The sequence below is a fragment of the Colletotrichum jinshuiense genome, chromosome 6 (genome assembly GCF_051148585.1).
Source record: "Colletotrichum jinshuiense chromosome 6, complete sequence".
Taxonomy (NCBI): domain Eukaryota; kingdom Fungi; phylum Ascomycota; class Sordariomycetes; order Glomerellales; family Glomerellaceae; genus Colletotrichum; species Colletotrichum jinshuiense.
This window is the reverse complement of record NC_139313.1, coordinates 344,328-367,314: the sequence shown is the minus strand read 5'-3', so window position 1 is coordinate 367,314 and position 22,987 is coordinate 344,328. Positions and strand designations below refer to the sequence as shown.

Sequence of the window (22,987 nt, the reverse complement as noted above, 5' to 3'; positions counted from 1 at the left end):
CCATTGGTCGCCAGGCCCGACCTGTCCCGTTAGGCGACCGGCTTGGCGCGTTTTTTTCTTCCCTCTTCGCTTGTTCTCGTGGGCTTGCGGCTCTGTCCGGTGATGGGTGGGTTATCCCAGGAGTCAGGACGGGTCTGGGAATAAGAGGGAATGGTGTTTGCGCGGCTCTAGTGTGTCTTGGACTCTTGGTTCGACGGGGGGCCCGGGTGTTTTGGGGGCCCTCAGGGCTGAAGACAGGGGGGAGAAATCTCGGTATGTCTTCGGGGTGTCGTCATTCTTTCCTCAAAGGGGCCTTCGCTCTCGACAGGAAAAGAAAAGAAAAATTACCAAACGGTTCCCCAATTATTCAACTGATCACCAGGAGCGAATCCCAGTTTTATTTTTCTTTGTGTCATCTTTGCAGCATGCCCCCGACCCAGACCCAGACCCAGTCTTTGGTCCGATAACCAAAAAAAGTTTATTTCTGTTCTGTGATTTGGGGGTTGATAGGGGGTGGGTGACGATGAAGAGTTCTGGGATGTTGCTGTTTGCGTCGGTTGCCATTTGCAAGTGGTGAAGGGCCGAGGCCCTTTCGTCCGGGGCCCAAGGGGTCCATAATTGCCGGCGAGGAGGGGTTCCATAGTGGGGCCCGGTCGGAGAGGGTTCACCCGGCGGCCGCACAAGATTGATTTTTGCTGGTATTTTTCCCGCCACGGCCGCACTCACCGCTCCTGATCTCGTGGGATTCAGTTCGAACTTGCCTCTACGAAAGAAACGTCATATCCGCCAGCAACACGAGTTCATTTTTAGATCTCCCTTCCTTAGTAATTCACATGCTAAGCTCCCTCTGAAGTCGCCGGGTTGAACGCCAACGGTGGATTTCGCCGTGTTGTCGACGCACGGCAAGTGGAGTCGGAGCAAAAAGGTTTTCGTGGATGGCAGGGATGGTGCATACGTTTTTGATTGCGCTTACAGAGTGTGCTTATTCCCGGCGGGAGGAGTGGGGCAGCACCAGCGCCGTGTTATCAGCGAGCGATGAGCTCGGTGTTTGGGCGTAACACCATCTGGCTTCCGCTCGTAATTCCACCTCACGTTCCCTCTGTTCACATTTCGGCGACGAGGTCAACAAGAGGGCCTTTAAGGGGCTCAGGGGGAAGCATTTTGGTGGTTTGGACAAGTCTACATCTGTCCCGATGTCGCTTGAGGCAGTAGCCTGAGAGAGTCGAAACCAAACAGCAGGTGGGCGAGGAATGACTGCATCTGCCAGGGGCGCGATGACAGAGCATCTTACGATTGACCGGGGGGGGGGACTCCGACGCACCCTGCGAGATGAGCCGAGATGGTGGGAGTGGGAATTGAGATTGCGAGAGAAACCACTGAAGTGGGAATAGTGACGGGTCAACGGGTTGCGTATGGTCGTGAGTGGATGGCGTGGGATGCTTGCAGCCTGCGTGTTGGGGAGCGTTACGTGGTTTGGCTTGGTTTTGGGTTCGTTGATTGATGCCCGAAGCAAACCACTGTCGCGGATATCGATCTTCCATGGGTGAGCACTCGGGGTCTGTGATTTTTGAGCATGGGGATGACGCTTTTGGATGCGCCGTTGACTATCTCTGCAGGCTAGTGGGCCGTCCTTCTTAAAAAGTCGGAGCTCGCGCCTCGCGATACCCGCCCGGCCTCCCTCGTGGTCGGCGTTTCTGGCCCCGTCTTGAGGTGCGTCCTCTTGGGGCTTCAAGAAGACAACCTTTTCCCACCCCCAAGGCCGCCCAGACGAGCTTCTTGGCTTTACCACCCCCCGGAAGACGAATTGACCACTCCGGCGTTGGTCATGTGTCAGGATCTATCGACCAGTGCCGATGCCAGATACCGATGGCGCCCAGCTCGTGCGGCAATTCGCTCAACAAGCCGTTGATCTCACCTGCAGCCAAGCGATGCTCTTCGTCTCGATTCCCCGACCACTCCGCCCTTCCGACCTTGTTCGCGCGCGCCGCAATGTGCAGGATGCACCCACGACTGGAGGTGCACAATTGTTCCGCTCGCTCTCCGTTGTTGCCGATGACCATGACGACGAATTAATGAAGCTGGTGCCCTTTTCTTGACAAGGTAATCAATCAGTCGATGGTGGGCTATCTTGGAGTAAAGTCACTTGGGACTGCGCAATTTCAGCACTCGTACGAGATCGATCCAGATGTCGAGAACAAGAACAAAAAGGAGGGCGAAGGGTTCTGTGGTCACTGCGTCAGCTCTGGAACATAGTGAGAGGCTCTTCGGGACCATGAGCGACGACCAATCTGGACACTCTGGTTAAAGGATGGTCTTGGATGGCCGCCTAACATGTGACTTATGTCCAACTTCCTTCTAGAGCGTCTTAGAAAACTCATAGGTTCTCATTCCCAACATGTTGCAGCAGTGAGTGAAGCGAAATTGCTGTAGAGAGCAACCGCGGATGGGATCCCGGCAAATGCCGGGCTGCTACGGCGCCGTGGGTCCCCGCTATGTAGAGGCTGCGATGCCGGGGCGGAGTTGGCCCAGCCCGGCGTAGCTCCTCCACGAAATGCCATTCGCGAGAGAAGAAAACAGCCAGCACAACGTCGTGCATCTATAAGGTGCACACGCATTTCTAAACTAAAGGTTAAGATTCTATTGTGAGAATAAAAGGACAATTTGACCTTGTACCATTCGCTATTAGTAAGTACTGTTATTACCTCGGTCGCGTAGGGAGGAGAGGGACAAAAGGAAGAAAAAAAAGAGACACCCTTTTACCTGTAACACATTCCCACCATTGTCCACAATTAACAACTTGGAAAAAAGATGTGATCAGTGGGAGGCTTGAACTCCCGGCCTTGGCATTACTCAACATGTCTGATGACATATTAGTACCACGCTCTAACCAACTGAGCTAACCGACCCGCTTAGTTGTATTTCCACAGCGTTGTCAGGTAACATGTCCCACACAATCCAGCTACCACTACTCCCCGCGTCGCCGAGACCTGGTCCCCCACTGTAGTGCCACAATGCTGTAGTCACCGTATGCAATACGTTCCGTAGTCTTTTTGTTTTAACGTATATTTTAGACCAATGGGTCTTGGATTGAATACTGCCCACTAAACAGCATGGTTCCAAGCGCTGTAACAGGGATTTTGGAGAGCTGCCGAGATATGACTGCCACTAACAGCTCCTTCCTCTTTGTCAGAACAGAGTTGATATGAAGGAACAACCAGGACGACAGCTCAGAACGGAACCGCAGTTTGTTCTTGCCTGTACGGCCTACTGAGCAGCTCGGACGGTCTTGTTTGCTTTTTTTTCTCCAGGAATCTGTTCTCCCAAACAACATCGTCCATGTCTCATTTGGCGTGTAGGTTTTATATTATCACTTCCCGGAATTTCGAGTCAGAAGCCATTCCTTTACTGCCCAGCTATTAGTTGCATGCCGTATCCTCTTTAGCCACCACTCTTTATGGCGTCACCCGCTCTTCGGTACATAGCCACCATGGCAGCAATGCCCGCAGATGTGTTGCATCTGCACGGTCACGGCTACCACTTGTTGGCGCCAGTAGCCATGCGACTCCCCGTCGAGATACTGCACCAGATCTATACTCTGCTTGATCCATACGACTTTAATTCTTCACGGCACACCTGTCGCGCCTGGTTCTGGGCCGGAATGAATCGATCGGTCCTCGTCGACATGCTGAAGAGAGGTGGATGGTGGTCGAGCGTCGAGAACATCCTCAAGATGGAACAGCATCTTGTTCCACCCAAGCAGAACTTGGATCAAACAACCATCATGTCAAAATGGATTGCGAGGGAGTGTACACTTGGCCCGCGACCCGGCGGACTCGATCCGCCTTTTGTCGAAATTGGCCGAACACAGTTCGATGGCCTGGGTGTCAGCTACTCGACCTCTGGCACACGTAAGGACACTGCCATCTTCACCACAAGCATATGTGGCCGATGTTTAATTGTAAGCTACGGCGGCATCATCTACGTATACGAGTTGAACCACAATTGCAGAATCACGGGATCGCACAGCTCGTCGGCATCTCCTTGGAATCAGGATCAACGGCACCAAAAGGGCCTCCTTCGCCCTGTCGCAGCTATCCTTTGCCCCCACCGTGTTATTTCTTGCGCTTTGGACACCTCTTGGGGAAGATATGCTATTGCTGCCGTTCTCGATGGCAGGAATGGCTTCGTCTGCGATATTACCGGACTAAGGACATCATTTGAGCTTTCCAAGGGACCATCAACACAATTCGTAAACAATGTCGGCAAGTTCGGCGTCGGTGCGGCAATGGGAAACCCCCATCAACCGTGCGTCTGTCAACAACCGCCAGCCTCGCTCCCTCCAGCTCTCGAGACTGGACCTAGGGCCATCTATCGCAATCTTTGCCGGGCCGATGATCCACCTCGTTCTGTTGCCATTTGTCCCCAACGAAAATGCGTTGCTTTCGGTTGTTCCTCGGCCGTCGAGCTTCACTGGGTAGATGGGCTCACCGATCAGGATCTCGTTCGCCGCTTCCCGCTGTCTACACCGAGTGACTTCCTCTACTTCCTTCCACCTCGGCCTTCTTTTGACTCCGAAAAAAAGCTTCGCCTAATTAGCTCAGTTTCGTCTGTGGACACCACTTCTAGGTCAGCCTGGAATATTTTGGGGGCGTTAAACAGCGCCTTTGGCGGATATCCTCAAGAGGTTCCAGCCGTCATCTCACGCCTCGAGACATCTGCTTCTGGGCCAGAATCAGCCATCTCCAGCATCTATGCAATAACAGAGCAGCAGCATCCTGTCTCTTCAGATCAGCCTTCAACTCGCCGTGCTACATAGAGAGGGTGCGGAGACAGGGCTTCGAGATCAACGCCAGTCACTACGGACAACTATCGAGCCGTTCCGCTGGCCGACGGTTATCATATCCTCTTCACGGACCCCAGAACGGGATACTTGAGCTTAGGGGCTGATGCGCCAATTGGTTCGATGACTCGTCTGCAGAGAAAAGTACAGTTTTGGCCACCTTCGGCAGCTTGCACAAACGCTCCAATCTTGTATGCCGTGGGATCTGATTTGACTCATGGTGTGAGAATAGCGGCCGTCTTTCCGACAACGCAATGGGCCGAAGGCGTCGGGTTTCAGTCGGACAAACAACTACTCGTTTTCTACACCATACCGCCAGACATGTTCAGAGACATATCCCGGTTTGGAAACCTTGACGACCTGGTTGACCCTCCCATAGCCGACTGGGCATGGTGGTGGCCAATGTCTGTTCTTCGAGCCTTCGATGTAGCGCACTACAGCGGCTATCCGGCATCCAACCTGTTCCACCGGGGATCTCCATACCCAATCGACATTCATGGCCAGATCGTCGCGGTCTGGTCGGGGATTGTTGAGCTTGCACTGGACTCGGGCCATGATATGCTGATCTAGGCTTTCAGCAAGGACGGATTTGCTCGTTGCTGGACGCTTAACACAGGAAGTCAAAAAAGAGTACTAAGAAGTAAAGTTATGAGAGACGGAAGCATACGGGAAGTGGATGGGGATGGAGATGTGGTTATGGAAGACCTTGAACAAGATGTCCACTCAATGCACGAAAATGCGTCGACTCCGGCAGCACCGCATACATTAGATGGCGAGGTCGTGGCCACCTCCGCTTGCCCGTCGCCGGATCGTCCCCTGGCAGAGAGGTATTATCGCTTGACAACTGGCCGTGGACAACGCGTGCATGGAACTGTAAGTGTGGATCTCCTTGAGGATGTCCAAGGTATAGCCAGACTGGACATTGAGTTACGTTGAAAACGAGGCTTCGTAAAGACGGGAATAACAGGAGAGTATGAACAAGCAAAACCTATAAGAATGATTAGACACACCGATAGTCTATTACATCCCTAAGAGCCATCTCATCCTTTTCGGTCCCTACTCGTTCTGCTTCAACGCTATACCAAAAGGTGACATTGGAAGGAACAGTGATTTTCTCTCAGACTTTTCTATGGCCTCTATCATTACTTCTCAGTCCCCCTTAACGTCTATACACCCCGTATATAGTGTAGTCCTTCTTCGGCCCATTCACAGTGTATCCAATGTTCCACTCCTTGAGATTGACGGCCTTGAAGGCAAAATCATACTTGACGTCGTAAAAGTCGTCAATGCAGAGGTGGCCCGCCTTGGCCTGCCAGCCCTTCTGGTCCTGCTCCGGAGGCGGGAGGAACTCGATCTCGTGGAAGAGGTAGTCGGCCCTCTTGGCGTCGTCCGTCTTGGCGAACCAGACGCTCATGCAGTCCCTCTGCTCGTCGTAGCGCCAGACGTAGCGCCGGGTGGCCCTGAAGACCAAGCCATTGTCGGCGCGGAACTCGCCGTCCTCGATGTAGAGGTACTCGGTCGCGAGGTGGCCGTCGTCGGACGTCTCCCCTGCCGCGGCGGGGCCGGTGGCGCACTTGAGGCCGTCGGGGGTCTTGTCCCGGAGGAGGAACTGGGCCGTCCCGCTGAAGTGGCCGCTCGGGTGGCTGGGCAGCCTGCTGGTGAGGTTGCGCTTGAGCTTCCACGTCCCGAGGAGGCTGCGGAACACGGCCTTTGCGACGAAGCGGCTCGTCGTCAAGCCCGCGACGGCGGTGGCCTGCGTCTGCTGGAGGGACTTTGCGGCCTCGGCCTTGGCGCCTTCGTCGGCGAGGGGCGAGATGTAGCGCGCCGGCGTGAGGATGTTCATCGGCTTGCTGTTGTGCGGCAGCACCGGGGTCGGCGGCTCCAGTGGCGGGGTGATGGGGATGCCGAGGGCGGAGGAGAACTCCTGCATGAGGTAGGCGTAGTCTCCCATCGGGAACTGGGAGGCGTGAGGGTCGTCTCGCAGCGAGACGGTGCGCCAGTCCGACGCGTCGCCGAGGAGCGCGTCGGAGAGTTTCGGAGGCTGCGGGGCCAGGGAGGAGGGAGTCCAGAGGGCCGCGATGAAGCGGGCCTGCATTTCCATCACGGCCCAGTACGGTGACCTGTAGAAGCCGACGAAGCCCAGGGTCGGGAGGTCTTTGACGTGGGTCCCGTGGAAGGCCAGGGAGAGGGGGAGGTTGGGGTGTTGCGGGGAGTACTTCAGGGTCTCCAGAACGTGGCCCGGAAGGAATGAGAGGCACGGTGATGGGTCGAAGCCGGTTGCCAGCACGACGGCGGCGACGTTGTCGATTTTGTCACCCGAGGGACTGACGGTTGCCAGGTTTCCGTCGATGGTTTGGAGTTTGCCGTTAGAGACCTTTATGAGACCGGAACGGACGAATTCCATGTAGTTCTCGCTGACGGCAAGGTACGCTGGTTCGGCGTGGTACTTGGAAGTCACGGCGACGGAGTCGGAGAATTCGGATTGGTCTTGGCCCAAGGACGAGGCATAGATACTGTGTGTTATTTTCGCTGCCTCCGGAGTGATGTGGCCTTGACTATTCTCCAGTGGTGCAGGCCGGTTGTTGAGGTTGTAGGATGGGAAATCCAGGGGTAGGAACGGAGCCGCCGTTGAGGCAGGCTGCCTTCATGTCAACGATGTAGGTCTTTCTTGCTGGAGAAATATGCTCACCTTGGGCGTAGTATACAGCGGGAAAACCCATACCGGGCGCTGGACGAGATGCTGCACCGTAAGCTTGTCTGCATTTGGCAGCGGGCTCGGGTCCGGCGAGTTGACGGCGGCGGAGAGGTGAGTCGCAATGGTGCCCGAGATCTCAACGCCCGACATTTGCCCTCCGACAACCAAGATCTTGCCGCCATCTTGTACACCCTTGGGAAACAGGCCTTGGAGATCTCGGTACTTGCTGCTGTGGATCACGGGGACATTTGTGCTCTCAGAAACGACGTCCGGGATAATGGGCTTGCCGAAGAAACCGGAGGTTACGAGCAGGTAATCAAACACACTCGTGGTCTCCTCGCCGGCCTCTGACTTAACGGTGACATTCCATGTCCCGTCGGCGACCAAGTCGGTCTTCACGACGCGATGGCCGAGCTTGACGTCGGCGCCCTTGTAGCGATCAAGATACCGCTCCAGGTAGCGGCCAATCATCCAGGCGCGCGGGAGTTCGGGGTCCTCCGGCTCCCAGGCGTGGTCGCTGAACTGGACGGTGTGCTTGCTCTGGTTCGCCACCATGAGCGGATGCACGAGGCCGTCGGTGTCATCCTTGCGAGTGGGCCAGAGGCCGCCGATGCGCTTTTGCGCTTCGTAGATTGTGACGTTGAAAGCACCGGCGGGGGCGTTGTAGAGAAGCGTCTTGGCCGCTACGAGGCCGGACGGCCCGGCGCCTGGAGGGAGCAAGTAAGCATCAGACTGGGCCGGAAGCGGGAAAGAGGGGTCAAGGGCATGTACCAACGATGCACACGCGCTTGGCCATGGCGGTTGAGGCGTGGGCAGGGGGTGACACGGGATGATGGTGGGATGAGATGAGAGAGGTAGAGCTGCCCCTCACTACGAAATATCCCTGTCAGTGAATCTGGTGGGCGCAACAGGGGGTGAGGTGGGCTATATATGAGTTAATATCTCATACCCGGGTACAATAGCACGTGAAGCTGAGCACTTCGACTTCTCATCAGTGTTTTGCCATATAGTGAGGGAGGAAGTTCTCACGTCAGCTACCACTGCCGAAAGCGCCCTGTCAACCGGATTGGCGGTGGGTGGGGCTTGTCGCCGCCTGAGACCGGCGCTGCCGCGACCTTAGTCAGCACATCCAGTCTGTGGGCATCGGAGTAGCCAATGATCCGTTACCGGAGATAGAGCCGTGTCTTGACGGAGTTTACAGTAGAGAAAACGAATACCACTCATCAGAGGCCCCGAGAATCGCATCAATATCCAATTTGATTTCAACGCCGCTTTCCAATTCAGGTTTTAGGTTCCCTCAATGCCCGGGCAGCGTGCTCAAGACGACGTTGTTAGTGGGTGATAACGGGGAGATCGATGGGGAAGCTGGGCCACTAGATTTACAGCACGTCATGAAAGAATATTAAGGCTCTCGGAGACAAATAGCTTTACATACGCAATGTTTAGCTGCATGAATGAATTCTTATTTTCTTCAACTAATTGACCTGACTGAATGTATAATTGTGTCAAGAGAAATAAAAGATAGAGCGAATGAACGTTGTGGCTTGCAAGAACTAGTCACTCGGATTATTTGTTCGAACGGGACGACGAAGAGACTCCACGCTAGGGCGATAGAATCCGCATTTTCCGAAGAACGGGCAGCAACCGAGCAATCAGTTGTACTATCAGCCCTGATGGTCTAGCGGTATGATTCTCCCTTAGGGCTAAAAACCCACTTCTGGGAGAGGTCCCAGGTTCGATCCCTGGTTAGGGCCCTTCTCTTTTGCAATTTTCTAATATTTTTGGTTTGCATCTTCTAATCGTGCTTGAATATTTGTTCAACTTTGCTTGTCGGCTGCTGATAATTTGAACATAACACTGAATTGCCGTTCTTGTCTAAGAACCTCCTGTTTCCTGCCCAACGCCGTGATGTGTAACAAGTTAGGATGGCTGGCTTGTCCCAGCTGGGAAAGCATTCGTTCGTTAGGTTGATATTCCAAATGTATGGCTCCCTCCTAAGAGCTGCCATACATGAAACCTTTTATTCGGAATTGGTTCAACTTGATCGAGAGTGGGCGACTACATAAATATCCAGTGAGCTAAGCCTTGTCACTCACTGTGCAATAATGTTGAGCAGGATTAGTGTTTCTATTAGGCTGTTGCATTATGTTCGAATCAAACACTCACTAGGCAGCATAGTCCTGTTGAATAAGACGTACAGTTTAGAAAATCAAACACGTTTTCAGCGGCCAGTCAAGATCCATTTTCTTTTTCCAGAAGTAAGATGTTAAGCTGAAAACATGACAGGAAATAAGATACATGTTTATCAATCCTAATCAGTCGATTCAAGTTCTAACTAATTTAGATGGGAAAAACAGTTAAGAAACGTACACGTCCGATTCCCTCACAAGTGATGTTGGCAGCAGCGCCGGCATACGTGCCCGCATTGAAGGGGTTTTCATGCTTTTGACTTGATACTCTATGATGTGAGGACATTTCCCGTACTTGTATTACATTGAATTCCCAAGGGATTATCTCTTTATATATCTAAAGCAACTATCTTTCCTGGCTCTACAAACGTTCCGTTAACCGGCGATATCTCTGTTCCACTAGTAACAACATAAAGAATATTTTTATCTTTCTTAGTCCTTCCGAAAGCAGTTGAAGTAGCACCGGCAACTACTGTGGAATTGAGATTACCAGCAATGACATTTTCTTCCTTGTCAGATTTGACTTTGATGACAACGTTTCCTATGCTTCCCGCAAGGTATCCAACTCCGGCCTTGACAGCCAGGTCATCGGCGACAACATTGGAATCTAAAACTTCGTATGGCCCCACTGCTGCTCCTGTAACCAAGTCAACAGGAACGCGAGCGTAAATCGCCTTGAATGTGTTCGTGAAGTACAGATAGTCCCGGAACATCCTAATGCCGTTGACGCCGACTGGCAATGTGGCGTTTGGGGGAGGTTGCAACAGTTCGTTTTGAAGTGCCACGGTATAGTTCCCGGTATTCGTATCTAGACGGAAGACGCGGCCACTGGCGCAATCACCAGTGAGGATAACACCGTCTCGAGCATTTAAAGTTGTCATGCCGTTGAGGTATACTGCTTCAGGTATGTCCGTGACCTTGGAAACCCTGGCGCTATGTCTGTAACTCAAGTCCACTTTCCACACAGAGAAGGACTTGGGAACAGGACGAATTGGTCCAAAAGTGATGTTTCCTGCGTTCACTACGAATACATCTGGTGTGGTTTCGGTGATGCCACCAAGGCCTGAATAGCCGGCGAAGTGGTGAATGAGCTTCGAAGACGACGGGTTAAATGGATCAACTTCGTATAGTTCCGGTCTATCGGATAGAGTGACGAGAAGATTTCCATTCTTGCGCACAGCGATATTCTCGACCCGTGTGTGGTCTTGAAATTGATAAAGTGTGCGTGCATTGTTTGCCACCAAGACTGGGCTTGCCTGGACGACCACAAACAAGGCGGCAAGTAGGATGACGTTTAGAAAGATCATTGTGGTAGTCGGACTGATTTAAAATATTTTTATCACACCAACATAGAGTTATAGTGCAGTACTTATAATCGTATTTGAGGACGGTCATATTCAGTTCGAAGCTTAGAAGAATGTTCTTTTGGCATCGCGTCCCCCAGGTCCTTTCTTTGGTTTCTAAGCGTAAGTAGTTTAATTATTAATCACGGCAGATGCTTGCCGGAGTGGATATGAGCACTGTCTATATTTGCTTTACGTCTTCCGAGTTTCTCGCATCTGTGGTCGCGTTTAGTGTCACACGCAAGGGTGACGCTAGTCACGGTTAATCGGCAAACTACAAATGTCTAGGTTGCCTAGTGTCATCCCAACATAATACTCAGTAACCTAGTTTGTTCGTCTTATAATTAAAGAGACAAACCTTAATTAAGTAGTAGATTGCAGACAGCAATGCCACCTGTCAAATCGCAAGGTAGATACCGGATCCTTGCATTGTTTATTCGGCTACTCGAGCCCAAAAAAACCCCCCCCCCTTTCATATAGCCTTTTAAAATGTGCATCTCAGTTTTAAGCATTCACAAACGGGCGACGTCTTTTACTGCTTGCTAGAGATCTAACACTTGGGTCCGCAGACAAATAAACCGGGGAAGGAGTGGCAGATCAAGTACATTGTTCAAATATTTCGCATTGCCATCCCTGTGCCACCACTTACGCTACTGCTACCACACACCCTATCAAATACACACTTAAAAACTTGTGACGCAAAACCGGAACCGCAGTTGCACAGTTGCAATTGCAGCTTACATGCATTGTGACAAAACTTGAATTTCTTACTACTACTGCTACAGTTCTTGTTATTATCGCTCTTGATATCATCTAGACATCTTTTACTCTGGTATAGAGATTCACTGTCTTGCGGCCCCAAACCCAAACTTTTGAGCTTTCCCATACAAGACGATGCTTGAACACACGTCGACACCAAATAGTCAGGGCTATCATCACCTATGAAGGCGAAGGTTTTAATGTCCAAAGTCTGAAGTCCAAAGGCCAATTTTTGCATAGGGCTTGTCGGCGAGGTTAGTTAATAAACTTGTCTAAACGTGATTGGCGAACATATATACCTTAGCGAGTTGTGCGATACATGTGGGGCTTAAAACGAATCACTTTACATCATGCGGACGAATATTTACAGCATTAAGTTGTATATACTTTGAAATAGTCATAAAGAGATTGGGATAAAGTAGTGTATTTGCATTATCAGAATACTTCAGGCGCCAAAGGCCAATATCCATGACCGTTATGAGAAAGAAGTTCAAACAGCAACTGTAACCTCTGGAGAAGAAGTGATAACTGCAGTTGCGAAAGTAGTAGGTGCAGCCGTGATCTCCGTGATCTCTGTAACAGTCAAAGATGGAGTCGCTATGGCGCAGTTCGGGTTTTCTCTGTCCTCAATGCTGAGGGTCACGGCTTGGCAACCATCGAGTGGCCCGGTGCCATGGCGCAGAAGGCCGTTATTGCTGTCGCAGACGTACAATGCTGTCTTTCCGTTCGACTCGCATCGCAATTCTCCATCTACAACAGAGCAGCCAAGGAAAGAAAACGCGCCGGTAACGCGGCTAGATCCATAGACATATACCAAGCTGTTGGTATTGGTGTGAACCGCAAGGAACCTCCACGCAGAATTGATCCACGTTTGAACCTGGTTATCGTTCGTTATGGAGAAGTTCAGAGGCGTCTGCGAACCCGTCAGATCAATTGAGGCGAAATCGCTGTAGAGATACAGATTGTAAGGCCCCTCGCCAGAAGGAAGAGTAGCCTTGATGCTGACAGGGGTCGAAGTCGCGGCGCATGGTTCAGGGAGGCTGACTGATGATGTCGTTGGGACCGGAGTTCCCTCAATTGTCGTAGGGGTTGCAGTAACAGGAGGTTTCTCTCTCGTAACATTGAACCAAGGAGAGATCTTGTACTGCCAGTCGTTCAGGTTATTGGGGTCGCCGAAAGTGCGGAGAGCACGACAGAGAATGCGATATTCTCCAGCTGGAATATCCCCACCATGGGCAAACTTGTTCGATGGCGTTGCATATACGCCTCCGCCATTGCGCGGGTAGTTTCTGATAGGGAATGGTGTGACCGTGTTGGCAAGACCCTGAGGTACCGTGATGACAGATCCGTAGTACTTGTTTTGTCCCGGAACTGCCGGATAAGCCCAGTCAGACTCGTTCCAGTCTCTTGCAACATACTGTATAAAAAAGTTAAATTCCGATGCAATTTCTTGGAGACATGATTCTTACATCGAAGCTGATTTCTTGGGTTGACCACAGCACGTTGAAGTACGGTTGTGGAACAACTCCACCTTCCTCAAACGTATAGTCATGGCCATCCTCCATGAGGCCGCCGTAACCACTCGTAAGTAGAGGGACGCCTCGTTCCATTTCCCAAATGTCACTAGAGTAGATTGAACCCTTGACTCCTGTGGGATTTGGTCAGCATAATAGTACGCATAAATGCACTGAATACATCTAGCAAATAAAGCTTACCCATATAGGTAACTCGCAGAACCTCTCCATGAGAACCAGCAACTACGATTGATCCTCCAAACACAGGAAGAGTGTTCGCTGCAGGTGCAGGCGGCTCAGTGAAAGTGATGGAGAAGGTACCACTCTCTCCTGGACCTAAAACGAGTTGACTACCGGAGAACTCAACAGTGGCAACGTTTCCCTCGCCACTGACGTAGGGAGGCGAGATGGAAGTCCAGGCATCCCCCGTATGCTTGGTTAGAATTGTAATACCAGCTTCGTGGCCAAACTGATAGGTCACGGACTGATCACCGGAGTTGGTAATTCGAACCTCGTGAGTCCCCTGGAAATGGTCGGTGTCGTTGAGGTTGATTTCGGCAGGACTAACGAGTGTCGAGTACTCTACAACCTTGAAAGCATCAACCAAACCCGCTCCTTGATGAGCAACAGAGCTACATACAAGTTAACTCCATAAAACATGAGAAAATGGACGGTAATATACATACGCAAGGTTGTCGGTTCCATCGTAGTGACGAATCGGGTTACCGCTGGCCACGATCACCTCATGAGCCAGCTTGGCACCTCCATCACCGAGTGCAGCACGGCCGCCGCGCGAGGCAAAGAACAAGGCGGCAACGCCCGAGATCTGATTTGCGTTAGAGAAGTAGAACTTTGCAGCAGAAAACAGGCCGAGGGGACAATCAACACGTACGTAAGGTGTGGCCATGCTGGTACCGGAGAGTGTTGCCCAGCCACCAGAGCCAATCGGGAAGGTTGAGAAAATTGATCCGCCTTGCAACTATTAGTTGGATTGCTTCTTTGATGAATCAAATGACATACCTGGCGCCGAGATCTGAGGGGCCATTCGAGCGTCTAGGGTTGGGCCCCAGGAGGTAAATTGGTCGATTCTGCCGCCCGCATAGGAAGGAACTCCAATAGCAATAGGTTTGTTATCGTTGACAAACTCGAAAGTCACAGTGTAGTTGTTCTCGTGCTGGCTGACGAGCCAGTCTCCATCTTCGTAAGTGATTAAGCTGACTGATGGTAATTGTCAGACCATTATCTCTCAATAGTATAAGTGTACCTCACTTACATCCTTTAGGCTGAGTTTCTCGGTTGTATCGTGTGCGGGCGGGGATTTCCCAGTCGGAGCCATTGTAGTTATAGAGCAGGACCCAGTCAACCTTATTCATCATGGAGCTATCAGTTCGCTGCCATCCACAGTCCTGGCGCCTAGATTCTGTCAACGACTAACAATAGAACGTGAAATAGGTATAAACTTACGGGTGGACCAGGACATTAGTGTCTGGAATACCAGATGACACACCGCACTGGTCGCTGTGCTCCCGTGGCCTAGGAGGAAAAGAAGCGGGCGCTGTACCATTAAGTGCCCACTGAACTCCGTTATCCGCTAGGTAGACCTGACACTCATTGTGAGCCAAGAAATTCATCAATACCAATAAGAACTGTAAGCTTACGAAGTCCCGAGATTCGCCGCTGCTTGAGCGTGCAGTAGCTGTCCAGGCGACCAACTCGTCGTGTTCCACGCTTCCCACAGCGGTGCTACCGAAGCCGTTGCCGCCACTACTGGTGTACCATGGGCCATCTAGAGCATTCAGGTCAGATGGTCTGGTGGCTTTTCAATGCTACGATTTATACTTACTTGTTTCTCCTGCATTTCCTGCAGCAATGGACACAAATGTACCATCGGCTTGGATAGAGGTTGCCACCACGGCGAGCGCTGTATCAGCGAAGCCTCGGTTCGAGCCAAGGGAGGCGCTGATGATATCGGCCCCTTCCTCGTGTGCCCGAAGGAAACCGGCGACAATCACATCTTCGTAGGCACTACCTGAGCATCCAAAGACTTTATAGGCGCGGAGACGAGCCGAAGGCGCAACGCCAGGTAAAAGCTCGTTGCTGCTGGCGACGATACCAGCAACATGAGTACCATGGCCATTACAGTCAATGGGATCCTCGTCCGGGACGTAATCGGCCCCCACTTCATAGTTGTCTCCAACGAGATCGTAACCGCCCTCGACCTTGAAGCCAGCCCCAAACCCTCCACCAAGCTAGGCTTTTGTTAGCCCAGAAAGCTCGCAGAACTCATACCACAGGAAAACCTACAGCAGGGTGGTTATAGTCTATGCCTGTATCAATTATAGCAACAACCACGCCCTCCCCAAGGTGACCGCTGGAGTGTGCGAGGGCTACGTTGGTATCGTTGTGAGGGTTCCACAATGGAAACTCCGACTCCACAACTGCTTCGCTAGTGATGGGAATCGAGAAAAGCGCAGCCGACCAGATCTTCTCAACTTCTGGCAAGGCTTCAATGCCGGCGACGGTCTCAGACGTATCGTTCTTCAGGTCAAAGGAAGCACCGTGAAAGAGTTCCGAGTTGAAGCTGACGGCTGGCGAGGCATCGTTACCAGAGTCCTGGAGACTGCTGAAGAAATCGGCAGTATCCTATGGGCTGTGTCAGTTGCAAGTCACAATACCGATAGTGGAATATTAATAGTAGATCGGTCATACCAAGGTTCCGTCACGTTTCCTAAATTTCGCAGAGCCAGTAGGCGAGAATTTCACGATGTATCGTCCGCTGTCAACGGAAATTGGAGAGATGGGCCCAAGGATGGCTTCAGGGTCGTCGGATGTGGTCTGGCCTAAAGCCGCCCCCGAAAGGAGCAGCGAAGCCAGTCCTATGAGAAGCCTGACTCCCATAATGAATTACAGCGGCCAAGATCAGCTGCTGGTGTCGTATGAGGCCTTCGTTAGACAGAAAGACATACAGGCTCAGATGCTTAACCGGCGGGAGGCTGCAACTTTGAAGGCTGCCATGTCATACTCTTATGTATTTCCAGATTGACCCGAATGCCGTATTACCACCCCCAAGCCACCATGATCCTGTATCCTAGTGAAAGGGGATACTACCTGCGGACCCATGACATGATGCAGGGGAGCTGTTGCGCTCAGTGGCTCAGTTGCATCGGAGTGGATCCGAATAGATGTAAATGATTAGATTAGATGGCAGCTTCCCGCTCGGTGTTAGCCGGTTATACACGTTGTTTCTACCGAGGTGGCATCCATCGGTTCTTGGCGTACTATCCGCCAATGGCGTTGATTGCAGCGTCTAATGTGATAAAAACGACAGTTGGAACGCGGAGCAATCCGTGCTCGGGTATAACGCTGAATACAACAGCGGCCCAGACTTCCCCACTGGGCGCAAATGGTCATTGAATCCCATCATGAGCTGATTTTTAAAATGTTATCCGATATCGTCTTCCGACCTAGACCCTGCTCCGATGCCTCATGCAGGAACAACCCCTGTTCACCCCGTATAATGTGAAGGTTCGCAAGGCAGCCTGAAGAAGCCAACCATCCTGAAGATCCGAAATCGGCTTGTTCAATAGAGTCTTGTCTGTTTATTACATGAGATGCTCAAGTGGCTAACTGAACATATTTCCTCGTTAATTATTCGAAGTGGCAAAATGGTATGCTATTACTGTAACGTGGGTCAATACGACTAATTGATACATCGAGTTCGATGACAAACAACGAAATCCACCGCTCGTTATATGAATAGCCACCATTACCGAAACTATCAAGCGATTGTCCTGTCACCGATTCGATCTCTTGAAGTGGAGCTTTTATTGAATGTGGTCATCTGGTGTGGGAGGAGGACCCTGCATGGTGCAGGGTCATATGCTGACATGAGGGATAAATGCACGAAAGTTCGAAGCCAAGACACTATGGCATTATGGTTACGGAACCGGTGGTTCTATCTGTCCGCACATCCATCTCACTCATTAGGTCTTGGCAATTTTCAAGTCTCTTGACACCTTCCGAAAGGATGCTGTACTCACCCATCTAGCACCGGATTGAACTGCCCGAGACCTGCAATGCAACTGCAACATCATATATCCTGCAGCTGCGCAGCAAGAGCGTTGGAAACTTGGAAGGAACACCATACTAATGTTATCTTTGTCACAAAATCGGATGATACTTTACGGGTGCTATTGCTTCCGTTATACCGCAAAATACAATCCACTGCATGCGCTTTGTAATTTCAGGCTCAATGATTTATCTTGCTTCTGCCGCTAACCGGTGACCATCTGTTGCTTGATTATCGACCTCTAACACTCTACGGGTACTAAAGAGCAGAGCCGTAGGACCCGGCGCAATTTTGGACCGCAGTAACTACGAATGAAATTTAGGGAGTGCCTACCTTTGGAAAGGATAAAAAGCTAGGGCAGTAGGCGAGAAACAGAGCACACCACCATACTTGCCGACATCAGCAGTTTTGATATGCTTAAATTTTAGCTTCGTCAAATCCCATCCAATAATAATTCTTACCCATAATTCGGTATTATTCCCCACACAGGTTTCACCTATCAGCCGGGAATTCGCACCAAATACAGGACCTAAATCGTGTTTTATAAGGCAACGGTTATAAATAGTTAGTAGCACATCTTTTCAATCCTTAAAGACTGCTCAATCACATAAGCCAGACGTGAGGCACGAGATTCAACTCATCGCGAAACGCGCTCACTGTATTTGTTGACGGAAACACAGACACTACAATATATGAAACTAGCACCTTTCATGGAGATCTCATATTAATAATTGTTCCGTAACCCTTTGAAATATGGTGTTTGGCAACTCACTGCCAAAGGTTTCCTACGCTAGTATCCAATGAGTTGTTTCTGCAAATCGGATCTAGGAAGAACGAATCCTAGCCACTGCCGATAAATTGGGTCACATTGAAGGTGGCATTGGTAAATGGGAACGAGACATGTAGATCTATATGGCGAAAAGCTGAAAAGTTGCGAGCTGATTGACCACCTGCAACCTTCAAGAGGAATTTGCGTGCTCAGAAGAAATTTGAGCAATGAAATCTCCAAGCTGATTAGACAAATCGACTCAGCAGCTGATGCAAGCTATTTTAAGCTGCGAACAACGTCTCTGCACAACGGATGATTCGAAATGGTAGACTTGTCAATTAGTCATGATATTTGAAACAGTACGTTTACCGCAGCAAGTTGTCCCACACCCCTGGCATTCTTTGCGTTGAGAAGGCGCAGGATGGCGTTGCTTAAACGGGAGAAAGTATTGTAACATGCTGGAATATTTTCTGTTTTCTGTTGTATGAGAAGACAGATTGCTTAACCACAGAACATGGCGTTGATTCCAAGATTACGGAAGCTCCTGTTAGCAAGAACAAACAATGTCTGAAGGGAACTGTGCAACAATGAGAGAACGAAAAGACAAATTATTCAAACCTCCAGAGCAGCCCTTGCCGCTGCTCAAAATTTAAAAAATGTATTTTTTCGGGACAGAAGGTACCAAATATATAGTTGTGATGCATTGGAGGATTGGCTTCGCTACAAGTTAAGCCATATGACAAAAGTAGCGTTGAAACTCTGCATTCATCCCGATTCTAGTTCTATAATTAACAACCATGCGAAACAAGAACACTTCGCCAACATTGGACTCGGACAAACCGAAAGGGCAGTATCAGCATGACTGCACGAGTCGTGTTTTCCAAACGCCAGAAACATTGTCGTGAACCTTAACTAAATCTGCCAACAAATTGACATGGTGCTCCACAAAAGCCAAAGAGGGAACAACAGCGAGAGGCATATAAATATAATTCCTCGATGCGCTTTACTCAGTGCTTTAGCCTTGAAATTGCCCATCCACTCTCTCTCTCCAAACAAACACTGTACCTTCACACAATGAAATTCTCTATTTTTGTTACTGCCATGTCGCTCGGCGGCGCTTATTGCGCTCCTGGCCAATCACCGTGAGTGATAAATTTCCCGTTTCCCTACGTCAGCGACTAATCATGACAAAGTCCGGGTTCGACAGATGGGGCACTGGGATTTGTCAGTCGTGTTAAGAACTCGGCCAAAGCTCCGCCTTTCACTGGCGGTGTAACAATCCCTAAACAACGGAGAGATGATGGAAATGGAGCGAGGGCGCCCATCTTTACCGGAGATCCTTCCTACCATGGCTGAATTGGCCAATAATGAGCTCGCGGACCCTTCAATACTGGTCGACAACAAGCGTGGTAAGGAAATTGAGAGGCTAGTCGGAGCAAAACAATTTGGGTGTTGGGGTAGATGCGATGCCTGAATGCTCGCGCACTCAAAGTTGGAGACTTGTAATGGAGCCGCACTTCGATTATTAATCTCACAGCATGCAGCATTTATTCTGGGTGTCTTGCCCATAATTATGTGGAAGCTTGACCAGTCGGATTGCTCTTCAACGTCTCAGGCGTGAGTTTGCATGGCCTAATTTGCCAAGGCCTCTATTATAACTAGTAGCTTCCAATCAATCATTCGATTTGAATGAGATGCCAAACTAAATTGAATGCTTGAGAGAGTTGGGGCTTAGCAGTCTCATTGGTTGGGCATAGTGACTAGTTGCAATTGCTCTACAGCCTTAGACATTGAATCTGTGGTCCAGTGTGGCGGCTTTACATCCGATAAACACGAAACGAAATCAGATGAAGCAATTCGATGAAATGCATGAAATTTAAAGGCTGTAAGTTAGCAGCCTATGACTGGGAGAAGAAGTGGCTGTCGCCGCACAGATTATCTGGAGTGTTTAGTGGTGATGGCAGGATACGAGATTGAGCATGTGAGTATTTAAAGAATTGGCTTTGCCGCACGCCGATTGATCGGCGGTCGCTGGATGTTGCGCATAACCCCGTCAAAATGACCAGGCTGTTCCGATCGTCCCATCATTTGTAGATTGTTACCGATATTCATTGCCCACAGCGTTGCTGACTATCCTCGTACAGAGACAGATCCACATATATAAGCTAGTCTACAAACAGTAAATGCAAGTCTCGTGCTTTGTCTGCAATAGTATATGATAAGCACTGTTCTTCGGTGCAACTGCTTAAAGACACACCTGGGACTAATCATACGATGTACTTGGTATACTTTACCTACCTCGTCTCTTATTATCCATCATTGTTCGTGGAGGAGGTGCATTCAAACCTATTCCGACCAACTACCTTTCCTTTGGATCGCCCGTGGCTTGATTTTGGCTCATTCCTGCGATTCCTCTTAGTTCAGCTACGTTGACAACTATGCCTGAAGAAGGCCATTCCATTATAGGAAGAACGTAGTATATATGCATCGCTCATATAGTTAGCCATGCAACCTGGAGCGTCTGACACCCCATGCCTGGATGTTGCCTAAATTTACAACCCGAGTCTTTCTGTAAGACATGATAGGTACAACGGTTCTTAATCATTCTATGATTTGGTGAATCTCGTAAGTAATCAATAACGAAGCTCGTGAATCTGATCTTGGGAGCTGAAGGAAATCGGTGCCCACTACTCGTGGCAAAGTCGATCTGTTGGCTCCATTCTGGCAAATGAGCGCCGTCTACCAATATTACTTACTAGCTTTGAATTATTATCATTTAAAAAGGTTAGATTAAATGTATAGTTACATTTTCTCAGTGTGACTTGATGACACGTTTCGTTGAAGGTGTCGTCAAGTCCATGACGGCAAATGAAATCCCACTTCCCTATTTCCACCTAGTGTAACTATGCATTCCAAAGGCTGCGCAAATAATCAAGGCGCTTTCAAGCTTCGCCGTGATAAAATTTTACAGATAATCACACGTTGCCTTTGCTTTTCAAACTTGAACTTGTATCCGAGAGACTATTGTACTGGGCTTTTGCTCTTGCTCATAACGTCCTGGTCGTGCAAGGCCTCGCAGCATTTCCCTCCCCAGAATGCCCACATGGTTTTCGAGTTTTGGGCGAATAATTTCTTCTTGGCACACTGCTGATCCAAGGGAATATCAACAGGATACATCAAGCTGAGTCATATCCATCCTTGGTAAGAACTAGGCGGGTGGAGTCGTAGTCGGAGTGCCTTGGCTCAGACAGATCAACCACTAATTACTTGGCCATCTAGTTGTATCCTATACTTTTCGATGAGTTTCAATGCTAGTATTCAGTTTTGAGAATCTCTGAGAGCCATGCATTGCATGTTTTCCATTTATTTCAAGAGAGGGGAAGCATCTGTGGCTTCTCGGCTGATTATGCACAGCAGAAGATTCGATTATAAACACCGTCCATTGCCTCAACTTAGGACACCGGGAAAACAACCACCATCAAACACTTTCAACTTGATTCCTTATATAACACGAAGTCAAAGCATCTTCTCAACAAACATACCAATTTTCAAACGACTCTTCCATCTACAGACCACGGGTAAGAACAGTGTTACTAAAGCACTTTGCGAATCTTGGTAACAAAGATTGCAGAAAGCAACATGAAGTCCACTACCTTCGGCATTTTTGTCTTCGCCTTTCAGGCCGCTCACGTCTTCGCCGGAGTTGCTCCCAGCGCTGCCGAAGAGTGCGGTGACCTCGGTGTCATGGCGTACACCGACGTTGCCCTGGCGAAGGGAATCAACACCACTGGGATCCGTACCTGTAAAGAGCACCCGCTGGGGCCCAACCCCCGTCCTGAGCCCCAGGGCCTCAGCGAGAGCGATGCCAAACGCGACCTGGACGACCTGCTGAACCCCCGGGAGGAGCTTCAAGCCTGCTGGTACGGTGACCCGTATGGATGTTCCAAGGGTTACTGCTACAAGGTCTGTGGAGACAATGGTCGGTGGTGTTGGACCGCCTGGAATGGTGGCTGGGGGGACTGGAGAACCTGCTCTGGAAAGGATGACTGCAAGGATACCCAAGGTGCCGAGTGTGGTGAGGGCGGTTGCAAGGCGTGTGGATGCAGCTGCTAGGCACCTTTATCTTCTCGGTGTGCTGAATCTCCCCGCCCTGCGAGATGAGTCGAAATCATCAAATCTGACTTCCAGCCACCTCAAGTGTTATTTGCGGAATAGTTACTTTCTGTAGCTTCAGGTCTTGCTGGTGATAGAATTATTCACCAATTTCTGTCGTTAATGTAGACATCACCGATATTAAAAATACCTGTGTGGAATACTTCCAAGCCACCTGAGCAGTTGTGAGAATCAACACATGGATGTGATGATAAAGAACCCAGATATGAGAGTTCGAGTTTTTACACTGACGTTGTACATAGTTATTCAAAACAAATACAGGAAAAAATCGAGGCAAGTCTTATACTCTAGATGGCAATCAAATCACAAGCATCAGTTTTAATTAAAGATGTTAACTAGACATGAAGATAATGTTTCGGGGTTCCGGAACAAATCTATACTTTCCGGTCATCTTTCAGTATCATTGAATCCTTCGACATCATCGAGTTCCTCAGGCCGACTGGGCTAAATATTGCAACGAAATGACCCGTCTTGTATCCCCGACAATGGGTTATTGCTGCATTTGACCCATTAGTCCTGTACTTTCCGAAAGATCTATGTCTGTCTCAAAGAAACATCTTATCCGGTATAGGAGAAGAGGGAAATATGTCGCGTTACAATCGGCAGTTCCGTCGGACGGATGGATGCAACTCTCGATATCTTTATGAATACCTGGCG

At 50.0% G+C, this 22,987-nt stretch overlaps 4 protein-coding genes across 4 annotated transcripts; 2 read left to right on the top strand and 2 right to left on the bottom strand.

Moving 5' to 3' along the window:
* Positions 1-3,475: 3,475 nt before the first annotated feature.
* Positions 3,476-5,389, top strand: EsH8_VI_000088 (F-box protein; the record flags this gene model as incomplete). Its single annotated transcript, XM_083271341.1, has 2 exons — positions 3,476-4,284; positions 5,047-5,389. 2 exons carry the CDS (start codon positions 3,476-3,478, stop codon positions 5,387-5,389), a joined length of 1,152 nt encoding a protein of 383 aa, XP_083126515.1.
* Positions 5,390-5,978: 589 nt separating this feature from the next.
* On the bottom strand, positions 5,979-8,310 carry EsH8_VI_000087 (uncharacterized protein; the record flags this gene model as incomplete). Its single annotated transcript, XM_083271340.1, has 3 exons — positions 5,979-7,457; positions 7,509-8,221; positions 8,286-8,310. 3 exons carry the CDS (start codon positions 8,308-8,310, stop codon positions 5,979-5,981), a joined length of 2,217 nt encoding a protein of 738 aa, XP_083126514.1.
* Positions 8,311-12,295: 3,985 nt separating this feature from the next.
* On the bottom strand, positions 12,296-16,217 carry EsH8_VI_000086 (S8 family peptidase; the record flags this gene model as incomplete). The annotated part of the gene is made up of 12 exons (XM_083271339.1): positions 12,296-13,222; positions 13,275-13,453; positions 13,521-13,951; positions 14,006-14,145; positions 14,212-14,291; positions 14,340-14,537; positions 14,593-14,732; positions 14,784-14,920; positions 14,978-15,105; positions 15,163-15,568; positions 15,624-15,962; positions 16,029-16,217. The coding sequence occupies 12 exons, from the start codon at positions 16,215-16,217 to the stop codon at positions 12,296-12,298; spliced, it is 3,294 nt and encodes a 1,097-aa protein (XP_083126513.1).
* A 5,579-nt stretch (positions 16,218-21,796) lies between these two features.
* Positions 21,797-22,270, top strand: EsH8_VI_000085 (uncharacterized protein; the record flags this gene model as incomplete). The annotated part of the gene is made up of 1 exon (XM_083271338.1): positions 21,797-22,270. The coding sequence occupies one exon, from the start codon at positions 21,797-21,799 to the stop codon at positions 22,268-22,270; it is 474 nt and encodes a 157-aa protein (XP_083126512.1).
* Positions 22,271-22,987: the final 717 nt, after the last annotated feature.